Source organism: Scardinius erythrophthalmus (genome assembly GCF_964197995.2).
Source record: "Scardinius erythrophthalmus genome assembly, chromosome: 4".
Taxonomy (NCBI): Eukaryota; Metazoa; Chordata; class Actinopteri; order Cypriniformes; family Leuciscidae; genus Scardinius; species Scardinius erythrophthalmus.
Window position 1 is genome coordinate 23,763,483 of NC_138224.1, and position 15,176 is coordinate 23,778,658.

At 37.8% G+C, this 15,176-nt stretch overlaps 1 protein-coding gene across 2 annotated transcripts in view; it reads left to right on the top strand.

The window, feature by feature from the left end:
• The window catches only part of trim24 (tripartite motif containing 24), a 36,110-nt gene extending 23,524 nt beyond the window's left edge, over window positions 1–12,586 (top strand). For both annotated transcript variants that reach the window (XM_081363554.1, XM_081363553.1), the window contains 6 exons: window positions 2,140–2,272; window positions 4,011–4,234; window positions 5,329–5,461; window positions 5,568–5,642; window positions 6,261–6,407; window positions 11,096–12,586. In XM_081363554.1, coding sequence (XP_081219680.1) covers window positions 2,140–2,272; window positions 4,011–4,234; window positions 5,329–5,461; window positions 5,568–5,642; window positions 6,261–6,407; window positions 11,096–11,428 — 1,045 coding nt within the window. In that variant the 3' untranslated portion in view covers window positions 11,429–12,586. The remainder of the gene's footprint in view (window positions 1–2,139; window positions 2,273–4,010; window positions 4,235–5,328; window positions 5,462–5,567; window positions 5,643–6,260; window positions 6,408–11,095) is intronic.
• Window positions 12,587–15,176: the final 2,590 nt, after the last annotated feature.

Sequence of the window (15,176 nt, forward strand, 5' to 3'; positions counted from 1 at the left end):
AGAGAAATAGGGCCGAAAATATGAGCCGGAAATACATGCCACCCCCGTCCCTCAGTGTTCAGTGCTTTGCGAGCGGCTCCGCATTTCGAAAATGCACAACTTTGAAGCGACTTTCTTGGGCACGGCCCAAGAAAACGCTCCACTCATGTACCGCTCACTGGAAATACAAAGTCTGCTCAAAAAATGTGCCAACATGAAATTTCTCTGTAGTAGACTTGTTTCTGTTTGCAATAGCCCTTCTGTGCTATAACATGGTGTGTATAGCCGTGCTGGGCAACGCTGGTAAAATGACGCTATCCTCTTGTTCACTGATCTGCTTCCCGCTATATGCTCACATGCTCTGATAACAATAACTTTGTAGGACTATAGCCTACTTTATTATCTTTTTCATTAGTATTTTTTTCATTTCACATTCAAAAAAAGTTATTGAATTTAATTGAAAAGTGTAATATACTGTGTATACTGTATGTATATCTTAAATATATTTAAACGCGTTTAGAAGGCCATCCATGTGATTTTTGTGTAAAAGTGGTTTCAGGTGTTACTAAATTAGCGTTAATTTACAATAATTTACAAATTTTAGTACAAAAGTTATTGAATCTTTTTTTGTGTGTGTGTGAAAAGGTTTGTATGCAGATTTCACACACACATTTGTGCGTACGCACTGTTAGTGAATGAGACCTATTCATTACAGCAGTCAGAAGAGAGAAAGACCCTCACGTTAACTAATTAACTCTAAGGTATAATACCCTCGTTTCACAGACAAGGTTTAAGTCTAGTCCCAGCCTAAAATGCATGTTTGAGCTGTTTTAACTGAAGCCAACTTGCACTGACACATCTTCAAAAATATGTCAGTGCCATTGTTTTGTCTCAAGATAGTAATGTTTTTCGTCTAAGGCACGTTTATAAAAGCTAATTAAATGTCCTAATTGAACTAATACCTAATCCTGGCTTAATCTAAGCCCTGTCTGTGAAAACAGGCCTTTATGTTTTAAATTACTTTATATATATGTGTGTGTGTATATGTATGTACAGTACCAGTCAAAAGTTTGGAAACATTACTATTTTTAATGTTTTTGAAAGAAGTCTCTTATGCTCATCAAGCCTGCAGTTTAAAAACAAACAAACAAACAAAAAAAAAAACAGTAATATTATGAAATATTATTACAATTTAAAATAATGGTTCTCTTTTTTAATATATTTTAAAATGTAATTTATTTTTGTGATGCAAAGCTGAATTTTCATCAGCAAGTACTCCAGTCTTTGGTGTCTTATGATCCTTCAGAAATCATTCTAAATGATGATTTGATACTCAGTTATTATCAATGATGGAAACAGTTGTGCTGTTTAATATATTTTTTTGGAATACTTTTTTTCAGGATTCATTGATGAGTAAAACGTTAACAGCATTTATTCATAAAAACAGCATTTATTCAAAATAAAAACATTTCTAACAATATAAATCGTTACCATCACCTTTTATCAATTTAACGCATCCTTGTTGAATTAAAGTACTAATTTCTTAAAAAAAAAAGTTATTGTTCCCAAACTTTTGAACGGTAGTGTATATTGTTACAAAAGATTTCTATTCTAAATAAATACAGTTCTTTTTAACTTTTTATTCATCAAATAATCCTGAAAAAAGTATCTCAGGTTATAAAAAAAATATTAAGCAGCACAACTGTTTCCAACATTGATCATAAATCAGCATATTAGAATGATTTCTGAAGGATCATAAGACACCAATGACTGGAGTACTTGCTGATGAAAATTCAGCTTTGCATCACAAAAATAAATGACATTTTAAAGTATATTAAAAAAAGAGAACCATTATTTTAAATTGTAATAATATTTCATAATATTACTGTTTTTTTTGTTTTTTTTTTTTTTTTAACTGCAGGCTTGATGAGCATAAGAGACTTCTTTCAAAAACATTAAAAATAGTAATGTTTCCAAACTTTTGACTGGTACTGTATGTAAAAAAAAAAAAAAAACTTTGCTAGATAGTAATATCAGAAATACATTTTCTCAGTTTGTAAAAAGGTCCATTCTTTTAATACCTTTACTACCTTGCTATTTCCTTGACGAAATGTGCTTCTAGTCATTTAGTTGTTGTCCTGTTTTTTTTTTTTTTTTAAGTTCTGTCTCCTGGAAACGTGCAGAAGCCCCCCAGAGTGGCCCTTCAAACCCCTCCACCAAAAGAAGACGCAGGTTGTCTCCAGGACCGGTCATCGTCATCAAAGATGAACCAGAGGATGATGAAGTTCATTTTGTAAGCTTTTACTCATTCTGCACCAGATCAGAGAAGAAAGAGATCTGAATGTCAGACTAATATATATATATATATATACACATATATATACATATACATACACACATACACACACACACACACACACACACAGTGGGGAGAACAAGTATTTGATACACTGCCGATTTTGCAGGTTTTCAAAAATCCAGAAAATCACATTGTATGATTTTTAAGTAATTAATTTGCATTTTATTGCATGACATAAGTATTTGATACATCAGAAAAGCAGAACTTAATATTTGGTACAGAAACCTTTGTTTGCAATTACAGAGATCATACGTTTCCTGTAGTTCTTGACCAGGTTTGCACACACTGCAGCAGAGATTCTGGCCCACTACTCCATACAGACCTTCTCCAGATCCTTCAGGTTTCGGGGCTGTCGCTGGGCAATACGGACTTTCAGCTCCCTCCAAAGATTTTCTATTGGGTTCAGGTCTGGAGACTGGCTAGGCCACTCCAGGACCTTGAGATGCTTCTTACGGAGCCACTCCTTAGTTGCCCTGGCTGTGTGTTTCGGGTCGTTGTCATGCTGAAAAAAAAAAAAAAGCTCTATTTTTGTCTCATCAGACCACATGACCTTCTCCCATTCCTCCTCTGGATCATCCAGATCAGTGGTTCTCAACCTCTCCTGCAGGGACCCCCTGACAGGCCATGTTTCTGTTTTAACCCTGAAATGGCACACCTGATTCAAATAATTAAAGGCTTAATGAGTAGTTGACTAATTGATTAAGTGACTAATTCCTACTCTTCCTATACTCATTAATTGAATCAGGCGTGCCATTTCAGGGTTAAAACAGAAACATGGCCTGTCAGGGGGTCCCTGCAGGAGAGGTTGAGAACCACTGATCCAGATGGTCATTGGTAAACTTCAGACGGGCCTGGACATGAGCTGGCTTGAGCAGGGGGACATTGCCTGCGCTGCAGGATTTTAATCCATGACGGCGTAGTGTGTTACTAATGGTTTTCTTTGAGACTGTGGTCCCAGCTCTCTTCGGGTCATTGACCAGGTCCTGCCGTGTAGTTCTGGTCTGATCCCTCACATTCCTCATGATCATTGATGCCCCACGAGGTGAGATCTTGCATGGTTCCCCAGACTGAGGGAGATTGACCGTCATCTTGAACTTCTTCCATTTTCTAATAATTGCGCCAACAGTTGTTGCCTTCTCACCAAGCTGCTTGCCTATTGTCCTGTAGCCCATCCCAGACTTGTGCAGGTCTACAATTTTATCCCTGATGTCCTTAAACAGCTCTCTGGTCTTGGCATTGTGGAGAGGTTGGAGTCTGTTTAATTGAGTGTGTGGACAGGTGTCTTTTATACAGGTAATGAGTTTAAACAGGTACAGTTAATACAGGTAATGAGTGGAGAACAGGAGGGCTTCTTAAAGAAAAACTAACAGGTCTGTGAGAGCCGGAATTCTTACTGGTTGGTAGGTGATCAAATACTTATGTCATGCAATAAAATGCAAATTTATTATTTAAAAATCATACATTGTGATTTTCTGGATTTTTGTTTTAGATTCTGTCACTCACAGTTGAAGAGTACCTAGGATAAAAATTACAGACCTCTACATGCTTCGTAAATAGGAAAACCCGCAAAATCGGCAGTGTATCAAATACTTGTTCTCCCAACTGTGTGTGTGTTTGTATGTGTGTGTATACATATAAATACTTTTTTTTTTTTTTTTAAATGCTACTGTAGGTAAACACTAGTGCTAAAGCCAGTCTTCCAGACAGCACGGGGGTTCAGTCTCAAACGCCACTGCAGGGTGAGCAGCAGACAGAGAAGACCCCAGAAGCAGATGAAGACCCCAATGAGGACTGGTGCGCAGTGTGCCAGAATGGAGGAGAACTGCTCTGCTGTGACAAATGTCCCAAAGTCTTCCATCTTAGCTGCCATATCCCCACTCTGACTGCTTCTCCAAGGTAACGGAAATATCGAAAGCAGATAAAACAACCCCCACTGAATATAAGAAATTATTAAATTAAACTGATTAGATAATTTAATCTGTAGAGATTTCATATCTAATGGCCTGGTTTCACAGACAAGGCTTAGATTAAGCCAGGATTAGACCTTAGTTCAATTAGGACATTTAAGATAGCTACATTGTTACATTGGCTAGTTGTTTATCTAATCAGATTTTAAAGACAAAACTATATTTTATAATTGAGTCTTTTATGTGAATGTTTTTTTGTTTTGTGTCTATGAAAAATAATCAAATGAGACCTAGGATTGTCATTTGAAAAGTAATTTATTTGATGTATTGTCTCAAAAAAGGCATTACCATATACAATGCCCAGCCAAAGAAAAAAGTTGCTGTTTGGATTTAAATGAATTAAAAAAGGCAAATGCTTGAGTGTCTATGATTGGATCATTATTGCAGTGATTATTGTGTATTTATCATGTTTTATGTTTGGCTACAGTTCTTCTTACTCTAATTGATGGAGAGTGTAGCTTTTAATTTCTTTAAAAACTTGTATGAAGAAACATCATGGCCATATTCCAGGATGTCAATGTCCAGATTTATCAGGCTCAAATTGTGAAAGAATGTTTGGGAGAATGAAGAATCGTTTTCACACATGAATCGGCACCTCTGAGTCCAGGCCTTAAATTTATTGAAAGTCTTTGGGATGTGTTGGAGGAGACTTTACAGAGTGCATGACTCTTGCATTGCCAATATAAGATCTTGACCAAAAATTGATGCACCTCTTGATGGAAATAACATCACAACATTTATTTCCATCAAGAGGTGTATCAATTTTTGGTCAAGATCTTGTATTGTGCAATCAAAATTCCTCTGAAACCCTCAACCACCCCCAGCTCCACCTGTCAGAATCTGCTATGGGATTTATGTACGTCTATTTATGCAACATATATCCATACTTGCTCTGAAGTAGCAGCAGTAGCTCAGCAGATCTATTCCACCAAGACCAAATAAATTAACATTGTTTTATCCTTTAACACGCTAAAACAATTCAGAGAGTTGTCATAATTGAAATATGTATATGTGTATCTTTAGTGGTGAGTGGTATTGTACATTCTGCCGTGACCTTACCTCACCTGAAATGGAGTATAACGTCAATGCTAGCGGAGAATCGAACAGCGTGAAGCAGGATCCGGATTCTGAGGCTTTCACTCCTGTGGATAGAAGAGTATGCACTACTTTCAATTCAGCTCTGCTTTAATTTTTAAAAAAAGTTCTTAAAATTATTTTACATTTAACTTTTATAATGGCTGCATTTATTTGTGTCCATGCAGAAATGTGAGCGACTACTGCTTCGTCTTTATTGCAATGAGCTCAGCACAGATTTTCAGGAGCCTGTAACTCCGTCGGTAAGATCATCCATCTCACATAGCATTCTACATGCATGAACTAGATTGGATTGATTTTTATTGAGGAAACTGTGGAAAAACAAAACAAAATAAATTAAAGTACATGCCTGGATCACCACAAATTCAAAGAAGAAAATATTTAGCACAATAAAAATTAAGCCTATTTTATGAAAACTAGTGTTTTTTGGGGTTTTGTGACCATTTTCATGATAATAAAACACATTTTACTGTCAAAGATCTCAGTAGCCTATTGTAATACAGAAAATAATTATTAATTCTTATTCATGTACAATTTAATGATTTCCATTAAGTTTTAAAATTGTTATACATTGTGGTAGTGTTTTTCCACTGCCTTCAATTTATGCTGATTTTATTAAATTATTAAATAAAGAAATCATTGTGTATGGAATCAGAGTTTTTAATTGTCATAAAAAATGACAAATAATCACCATACCAAAATATATAATTATATATTATAAAATTTCCATCAAATGGAATAGGTTCAGATGTTGGGGTGAAATGGCACAGACAGGCTCACTAGGGTTTGAATCAAAGCTTCCATTTTAATGATAAGGACTGTTTTCTGTTCTGACCCTGGTTCACTCTTCACATTTGCAGTCGATGCCAGAATACAGTGAGATAATAAAGATGCCAATGGACCTGTCTGTGATCAGAGGCAAACTGGGGGACAGCAGTTATAAGAGCACTGAGGACTTTGTTGCGGACGTCAGGTTGATTTTCAAAAACTGTGCAACTTTCCACAAGGTATGATGACTTGCAAGTTAACATATTATCTTCAAGATATGTCCCCTTGAAACTGGATTGTGCTTGATGAAAACTAGGGGTGTGACGATATTCTTAGCTCATGACACGAGAAGATGCATGATATCGGGTTCATGAGAACAAGACAAGATATTTTTAAGAAACGCCATATTTAAGAATTCTTCAACTGCATAATATGACTGGAAAAATAGTCTCTGACTGAAAGTCACAAAATGCAAAACATTGCAGGTGCATTTTACTTATAATTTAAAGGAGAACTCCGGTCAATTTTAATTTTTTTGTACATTTGGAGTGCTGTCAATACAGAGAACAACGACAAAAATCGGTGTTGCCTACACCGAGTTATTCTATTTTTAAAATTTGCACCCTGTTGACTTCAATGGGGCAAGTTTTAAACCTGCTTTTAGCCTCTTAAAGCTGCAGTCGGCAAGTCTGGCAGATTGAGTGGACTTAGCCAAAATTTTGAATGTTTACAACTCCCATGCCCCTCCCCCACTACCAACGAGCACCCGCCCATCGTCAGTGCGTGTGTACCTGATTTTCTGTGAACGCGTCCGTCTCTTCAGCATCGATCAACACCATGGACTCGGAGGTAGGCTGCCCTGGCTAATCTATCCATAGATAGCAATAACCGAGGAATTGGAAGCTTGTTAGTAGATTTTCTCTCCGCCATCACACTTCATACAATCTTCAGGCGAACTTCAGGCGTGTCGTGTGCATGTGATATTGTAACGTGCGCGTCTGCGTTAGGGAGAGGGGATCTGTGGCGTGTGCACGACCTGTGATTGACAGCCAGATCTCACCCCCCTCCCCCTCCTCCGCTGATTGGACCCGATGAGACGGGAGCGGTGGATTTTTGCAAAACAAATAACACGCTCCAGGTGGAGTTAGAAGCTCGGGTTTTTTTTCTAAAACCACCTTATTTATGTTGTTCTGTTGGATTATAGTGTCGATTTCACTGAATTTGATCAAAAAAATGTTGCCGACGGCAGCTTTAACATCCTGCAGTAGTCGTTTGCCGAGTTCACGCGCGTGATCATAGGTAACTAAACCTATGCGGGTGAACTCGGCAATCGACTACTTTGGACTTCAACTGAAAACAGGATGCAGGGCTTAAAATATTCCGGCACCGTGCCGGATCTCCGGCGTGCGGCCGTGATGAAGAAAAAAAATAAATTTGAATCTTGCATGCGGTTCAATATTTTCGAGTCAATTGATTTCACCTACCAATCATATGAAAGAAACGCAGCTCTACTAACGTTACAAGCCTATCAGAAGCAGAGCAGGGCGGGGCCTGGCAACACAGTGTGATTGAGATTTATACGTCACGTTAGCGTTGTCGGGGAAAGGAGCGCTAGTTCATGAAGCTTTGGATGATGTCCTGCACGGGCGTAATTTCCTATGGGGACACTTTCCAAAATCCCGTTGTCCTTCCCACCCCCACTAAAATTCGTTTGTTATGATGTTTAACCGCACGCCGTCATTGACACGGAGGAGCAGGACCGAGCCTGTGTAAAATAGCTCACTGAATGTTCTAATGAGCGAGTAACTTAGCGGTTGCAGCACAGACAGCGATGAAACGCCAGAAACAACAGGTAATGGTACGTGACTTAATGTCATCATGGATGAAAAGAAAGAAAGGAGAGGTGTGAGTTGGTTTAGTAAATTAGCTCAGGTCAGGATAATCATATTTTCTGTCTACACCTGTTGATAACTGAGCTAACGTTAACATACACTGCTCCTTGGTAACTTCAGACTTGGCTAAATATTTAATTTGAATATTTAATTAAATATTCTGTGTAGCTTACAAAAAAAAACCACATTCTATGTAGGCCTACCATGAAAACGAGTCCACTTTAAACCGCAACATTTTCTGTCAGCAATGTATGACAAGTAGCCTAACGTGCTGTCAACGTAAATGCATGCGATTAATTTGTCCAGCTCTACCGTGTTAAAATATTTATCGCAGCGTCTGTTCTTTCTGTCATCCTTTGGGTTATATGATCATGCTCTCCTTCACGCAAATGTTTTAAACTATCAATGCGCGAGAAGACAAAAGAGAACGCGCTGTCAGTGAATGAATGTCCTCCTGAAACACACACACACACACACACACACACACAGAAAGACGCGTGCCAGTATCGCATTCGCAGCAAGCGGCAACCTCCCCGTCTCTCTCTTGAAACCAACACGGAAGTGAGTTAAACTGCAATTCATTGACTGGCCGCTTGGCCTGGCTGCAGAAGTGAGTCAAATCTGTATCTCCCTCATGTTAAAATTACCAACTTTACAGCAGAAAAAAATATGTTTACAGCCTGGATCTCTATGTGGCTTTGGTCTATACAGCTAATTGTGCCCTTCATAACAACTGTGAGGGGGGTGAATTATTTTATAACCCGTCCGTTTAGTTGATTAATATTTAAATTTAAGGGTGTGGCCAGTGGCCACTTGAGTGACAGATGGATTGCCGCTGTCAGTGCTAGCCGTTTGTCTGCTGTTACTAGCCGTCACTTCACCTCAGCAATGTTAGCTGCTGAACTTGCCATCTCTGCTGTGTTTGTGCTTTTTTTCGGGATTATTTCATACAATTTAATACTTGGGTACAAAGCCCACGTCTTTGGATTTCGTCGTTATCGTTCGAGACAACAACCAGCGCTGTATTTCAGTTGTTTTCCTCCGTGAACCTGTACTAATGGATGTCTGACAATTTCGTTGCTTTTGGGGGTTTTCAAATTTAAAACGTCAATACATGCTCGTTCGTTCTGCTCTCACGGAACAGATGGATTATAATATGCTTATGTACCGTCAGATGAAATCATGCGGGCGTCAGCGCTTTCTCCGTCCATGCAATAAATGCACATGAATGAGCGCGGATTTTCTAGCGCATTTACTTGCTCTTCAAAGGCAATATATCTATGGTTTAACCCATTTGAGAGACGGCCAAAATCAGAATCTAAAATGGACTGAATAAGCTCTCTACGAACTTGAGTGATGCCGCGCTGACGGACCATGAAAGAGTGACGGACATGTATGCACATAAATCACTGTCACACACAAACACTCTCGAAGTAATACACAGTCTCACTTGTAGCCATGTCTTTTAACTATTATAATATTTCGAAGGGCAAAAATAGGAACGTTTAATTGGCTTTACATCATCAGCTAACTCGATCACGTCGAGCTAGGTGATTTCAGATAGCCAGGCTCCTCAGCTCCACTCACGCCCCGCCTGTTTGTCTATTTTCTGTTATCCGGGAGTGACGCAAGGCCAAGATGGCGACGGCCGGCTCCGCCCACTTTAGGCTTCAAAAATGCTCTTCAGAAACCTACGGGTGACGTCACGGACACTACGTCCATATTTTTTTACAGTCTATGATTCGCAGTCGACAGCGCGCCATCGAGTTCCCTTTCGCGCTTGTACGAACCATAACACACACATTTAGGCTATGTCAAAATGTCAGTTTTGTCGAGTATCTTCACAAGAACAGTAAAATTAGTTAAATACAATCTTAAATAGTTCGTAAAGAGTAGAGAATGCGTGAGATCCTGTCAGCAGCGGCGGGTAAGTGACAGCAATTCTCTCTGTTAGTAAAGTTAACCAAAGAACAATGGGAACAGAGAAAATTACTAACTGCCAAACGCTTAAGGATTAATCTATTTTTCATTTATAATTAATGCAGTGCGGACTGTTTTATAAACGTATTCAATTTCTATATAATTCACATTGGTTAGACAGGTACGGTACAGGTAAATATTACATTTATTATGAGTTTAAGTGATGATTGTTTTAAGTTTACTTAAATTAAAAGTTGTTATATTTTTTTAAGCTTAATAAATGTTTCAAATTTTGGACAAAGAGACATAAGTAGCTATATCAGTGATACTGGTCTTTATTCATAAAAATATGCCATTAACATGCTTGAAAATAAATGGTGCCAATGAAGCCCCCCCCCACCCCCACCCGCGCCTCCCAAAAAATGTTCAGGCTCAGGATTTTTTTTCACTTTAACCCCTGAGGATGTAAACACAGGTATTTGCGCTGGCTTAAATAACATCATTTTTATACATATCTTTCACATCTACTGCAGTCAGATTCACTCGAGTTCACTCTGAAGGAATCACTCACATTTTCTGTGCACTTGTAATGACACATCAAGGATGTTAAGAGGCTAAAAGCAGGTTTAGTACTTGCCCCATTGAAGTCAACAGGGTGCAAATTTTAAAAATAGAATAACTCGGTGTAGGCAACACCGATTTTTGTCGTTGTTCTCTGTATTGACAGCACTCGAAATGTACAAAAAAATGAGCTCAGTGTTAAAATTGACCGGAGTTCTCCTTTAACCCTGATAAAGCCTAAGAAATAAGAAAGCCTGTATCCGGAAAGGCATCTAAAATCTCTGTTTTTTTATGGTTAAAATTGGACATGAATATGACTGTCATCTGATATATATATATGGAATGAAAGCCATTGTTAATAGATAAGTGATGAGTGTTGAGCTGTTTTTAACCAAAACCCGCTTGAATGTTAATCTCGGCTTTGATCAAATAAGTGATAAATGCTCTAACGTAGTAAACGTTTTTAAGATTACAAATAATCAAATAATCAAAAGTGCCTCTAATTGAAGAACACGCACATGACATCTAATGTTGTGTATTCACGCTGTTTGTAGGAAGACACTGAAATGGCCAGTGTGGGTGCTAATCTGGAGAGTTACTTTGAGGAACTGTTGAAGCTCTTGTATCCAGACCGAACGTTTCCTGGCGTGAAGGAGGAGAGCATTGCTTCTTTGTGTCCTGATGAATCAAGCCCCATATCTAAGACGCCTCCACAAGACACTTCCCCAGTAGAGGAGGCTGCGAGACCCTCTGGTGAAGATCTCCCTCAGGAGGAACCGCACACTAAAGACATTGAGGAGAAGCCAGAGAACTTGAGCTCTCCTGCAGGATCCAGTCCTGTAAATGCTGAAACGGACAGTAATGCGACTAAAGAACCAACTTCCTGAAAGAATCTTCCTTGTTTTTCCTCTAAAGACTGGATGGTGACATGCACTTTTCTAGAGCGTGAAATATCTGGTTCAATTGCAATAATTATACTGTATATTTTAATTGTTTTAAGCATTTGGAAAACAAGCTAAAAAAAACATACTAAAAATGTATTATAACAATGCAGTGTGTAATATAGGCACAATAAATATCTGAAATATGGCCCATCAAATTTTCATTTTGTTGATGTACAGTAAGAAAAGTGAAAAGAAAGATGCATTCAATTTACTTTTCAATTATAGTTCTCTCAAAAATAAAAAAGAATTTTTTAGTTGTCTATTTGATTACACTATTTTAAGGTGATGTTACTGTGCAATTGTACAAATTAAATATGAAATAATAACTACATGAACTTATATAGGGTTAAGGATAGGGTTAGTTACTTGTAACTATGCATCATTTACTGTTATTATTATTATAGTAAGTACATGTAATTTGTAACTCCACCTTAAGATAAACTGTTACCATTTGGTTTCTTACTATAGTTATTTTCTGTTGTTCAAGAGCTTTACTTGTACACACAAAAAAATACAATTTAATTTCATCAAGGGGAAGCAAATAGTTATTTTTAATCACCAAACCAAAGAAGGTTATTGGCATGTATCAATCACAAAATGCCTATTATTATTTGTGTCCTGGCTGATTAACTCAAAAGTTGTGTAATAAGGTATACAAACAAAGAAATATTTGTTTAGAGTTTAATTGGCTGAATATGTCACGGCTGAGTTAGTTGTGACTTATTCACAATACAGAACTATAGGGCGCCGTTTGTAAAGCGGCTCACGCTGAAAATAACAGCAACATTTTGTCACATTTAGCTTCAAACAATGTTTAAAAAACTGGTATGAATTTTTGAAGGTCACTTTTTAGCACATTTACAACAATATTTGTCAACTTAGGGATATTTTAAATAGTTAAATCTAAATATTAAATGTTACACCTAAATGTTAAATCTAAATGTTGAATCTAAATGTTTCGGGTGAAACTAAATATTTAGCTAATATGCAAATTCAAAATGCCGGTAATCGGAAGTGCCAAAATAAAAGCTTGAGGAGGTCAGTGTGTGTTATAGCATGGTTTATAGTGTCAAAAAATGAATAAAAAATATCTCATCCTAGGAAATTGACTCTTGGACATGGATTATCGTGATAATAACTACCTAAAATAATAAACACGTTTGGAGAAACTGTATTTGAAGAGTAGGCTAGTGTCACTTTTATGAAAAGAGCGGGACTTATGACCTGTAGCCATAATTGCCAGCCACGAGGGGGCTCACTTTGACTGAATGTCATGTCATCACTCTGTCAACTACTGTCGTTCAAAATGTCCAACGAATCGGCATTAGCCGAGAGCATTGGCTATTATGGCTACAGGTCATAAGTCCCGCACTTCTCAGAGGGCTGAGAAAACAAAGGAAATTAACATTTGAACCCTCTCTTGTGAAATTAGCATCACCATTTGAGACACAAGTCTCACCTGAGTATCATCCTAATCTACGTCTCTTTCCCTCTTCCCCCATTCTCTCTCATGCTGATATCACCAAAATTCACCCAAAAATCTACATGGTTTAATGTGAACAATTATCATACAACATTATACATGTCTGGTATCATTTGAAACGTCTCAGTGCGACTGGTACAAAGGTCTCATTCTCCACAGAAGTAAACCAAAAGGTAATACAGTTTTTAAGAGTTTAGAAATATCTTGCTTACAGAGGAGGGTGTGTCTTCCAGGCAAACGGCATCCTGTCCTCAAAAGGTGTAAACTCTGAATGCAAATTCCCTTTGTTAGCAAATGTTTCCATGAGAAATAAGTTTCTGTGTCGGTCTGTGTATTTAAAGAAAGAGCACAAGAGGCTCGGTGCTACCGGCTTCTGTAACTCAGATCAGCCCATAATGTTGAAGGTCCTCAAAGACTTCAGCATTATGTATTTTTCGAAATGTCGGGTTTTCATCTTTTACTGATGTTTGATGTTATTTTATTGATTGTCTTTGAACTGATTATGAAATTGGCATGATACATTTACCTGACATAATAAAATTGTAAACATTTTAATTTTATTCTGACTTTGAAATTGTTTTCCAAAGTAGATAAAACAAATTCGTATGTTAACGAAAATTTGCGTCAGATTAGTGACGACTAATATTTGGCACTAATTCAAGTGTACTTGGTTTTGTAAAGACAAGAAGAAATTTCCGTTTAGGACAGTAAAATGCTGCTTGACCAACCTCTGTTTTAATTTAATATTACTTTAGATAAGTGTACGTGGGAAGCCACGGCATAGCCAATCCAAAGCTATGTATCCAAAGTAATGTTGGTTGACTTATATCTGTGGTAGTGGCCATACTTCTGTCTGAAGTAAACGTTACTTTAATTTAAATCCAAGTGTATACAAACCAATGGGGGGCTAAACAAAATATCTTTGATTGTGTAAGCGTGAATGCAACCATCTGAGATATAGCCAATTACCTCTGTTTAGTGACCGAAGCTGGTGAGTTTGTGATCGTTAGACCCATGTTAAACAGTAGGCGTGAGGACCTCAGAGCGACATAGCTTCCTAATATGAATGGGTAAAATATAAGTAAAGAGTTCAAGAATAATCAAATGTGCTGCTAAACTATAATATAAATGACCATAACAAATTGGCATTCTAACCTAAATTCAAGGTCGTGATAAAATGGAGTCAGATAAAAGCTTAATTAGAATCAAATTGCTTTGCCACGTGGAAAAGACAGTAAGGCTTAACCTGCTTAACTGTCGTTGGACCGATTGGGCAGGCCTTACAGAGTTTAACATTGTCTCCACTCCGATAGATAACAGATAAAATTCCAAAGAGAAACAAAATTGCAATTTAAGGAGATCTTGTAAGTTATGTATTTTGGTCCAGAAAGGGATGATTTTATCACAGTACCAAAAGCAGTGAAGAAATGTTCCCTTGCATTTTTTTCTTTTACATTTAAATGAAGTACACTTAAAATACGGCAGACCAATCAGCATTATCAATTTCATGACCTAAATCATTTTTCCAAACTCTTTTCAAATTATTTTGAAAGTTTTGAAAATTTTGATCAGTTATTTTGAAAGGTGAAATAGATGAAAGGTCAATCGAGGTAGAGATATTGAAAGGGAGGGCCATAGATTTAGATAAATACATTTTATATCCAGATAAGCTACTATAATCGTAAATGAATTAATGAATGAGGCATTTATATAGCGCTTTCATATGTACTACTGTACACCCAAAGCGCTTTACAATCATATCAGGGGATCTCTCCTCAACCACCACCAGTGTGCAGCATCCACTTGGATGATGCGACGGCAGCCACAGTACAACAACACCAGTGCGTTCACCACAAACCAGCTGTAGGTGGAGAGGAGAGAGAGTGATAGAGCCAATTCAGTGGACGATGTGAGGACGGTGCTCTTTTGACAGTATAGTGTCCCTGTCATTATACTGGGGTGGTAGGACTCACACAGACCACAGGGTGAACACCCCCTGCTGGCCTCACTAGCACCTCTTCCAGCAGCAATATTTACAGGATTTATACGACTGAATAACCTTTTGAAGTTACTCAGTCGTACATGATAGCCTCTTGTTTGCACCATAGCTTGTGTGCTTTGTTTGGGGGAGAGGAGATGTCCCCCAATGTAGTAAAAGTGTTTCCAATTCAGAGTAATGATGTGAATTCTTTTTTCAGGCTGGTCATC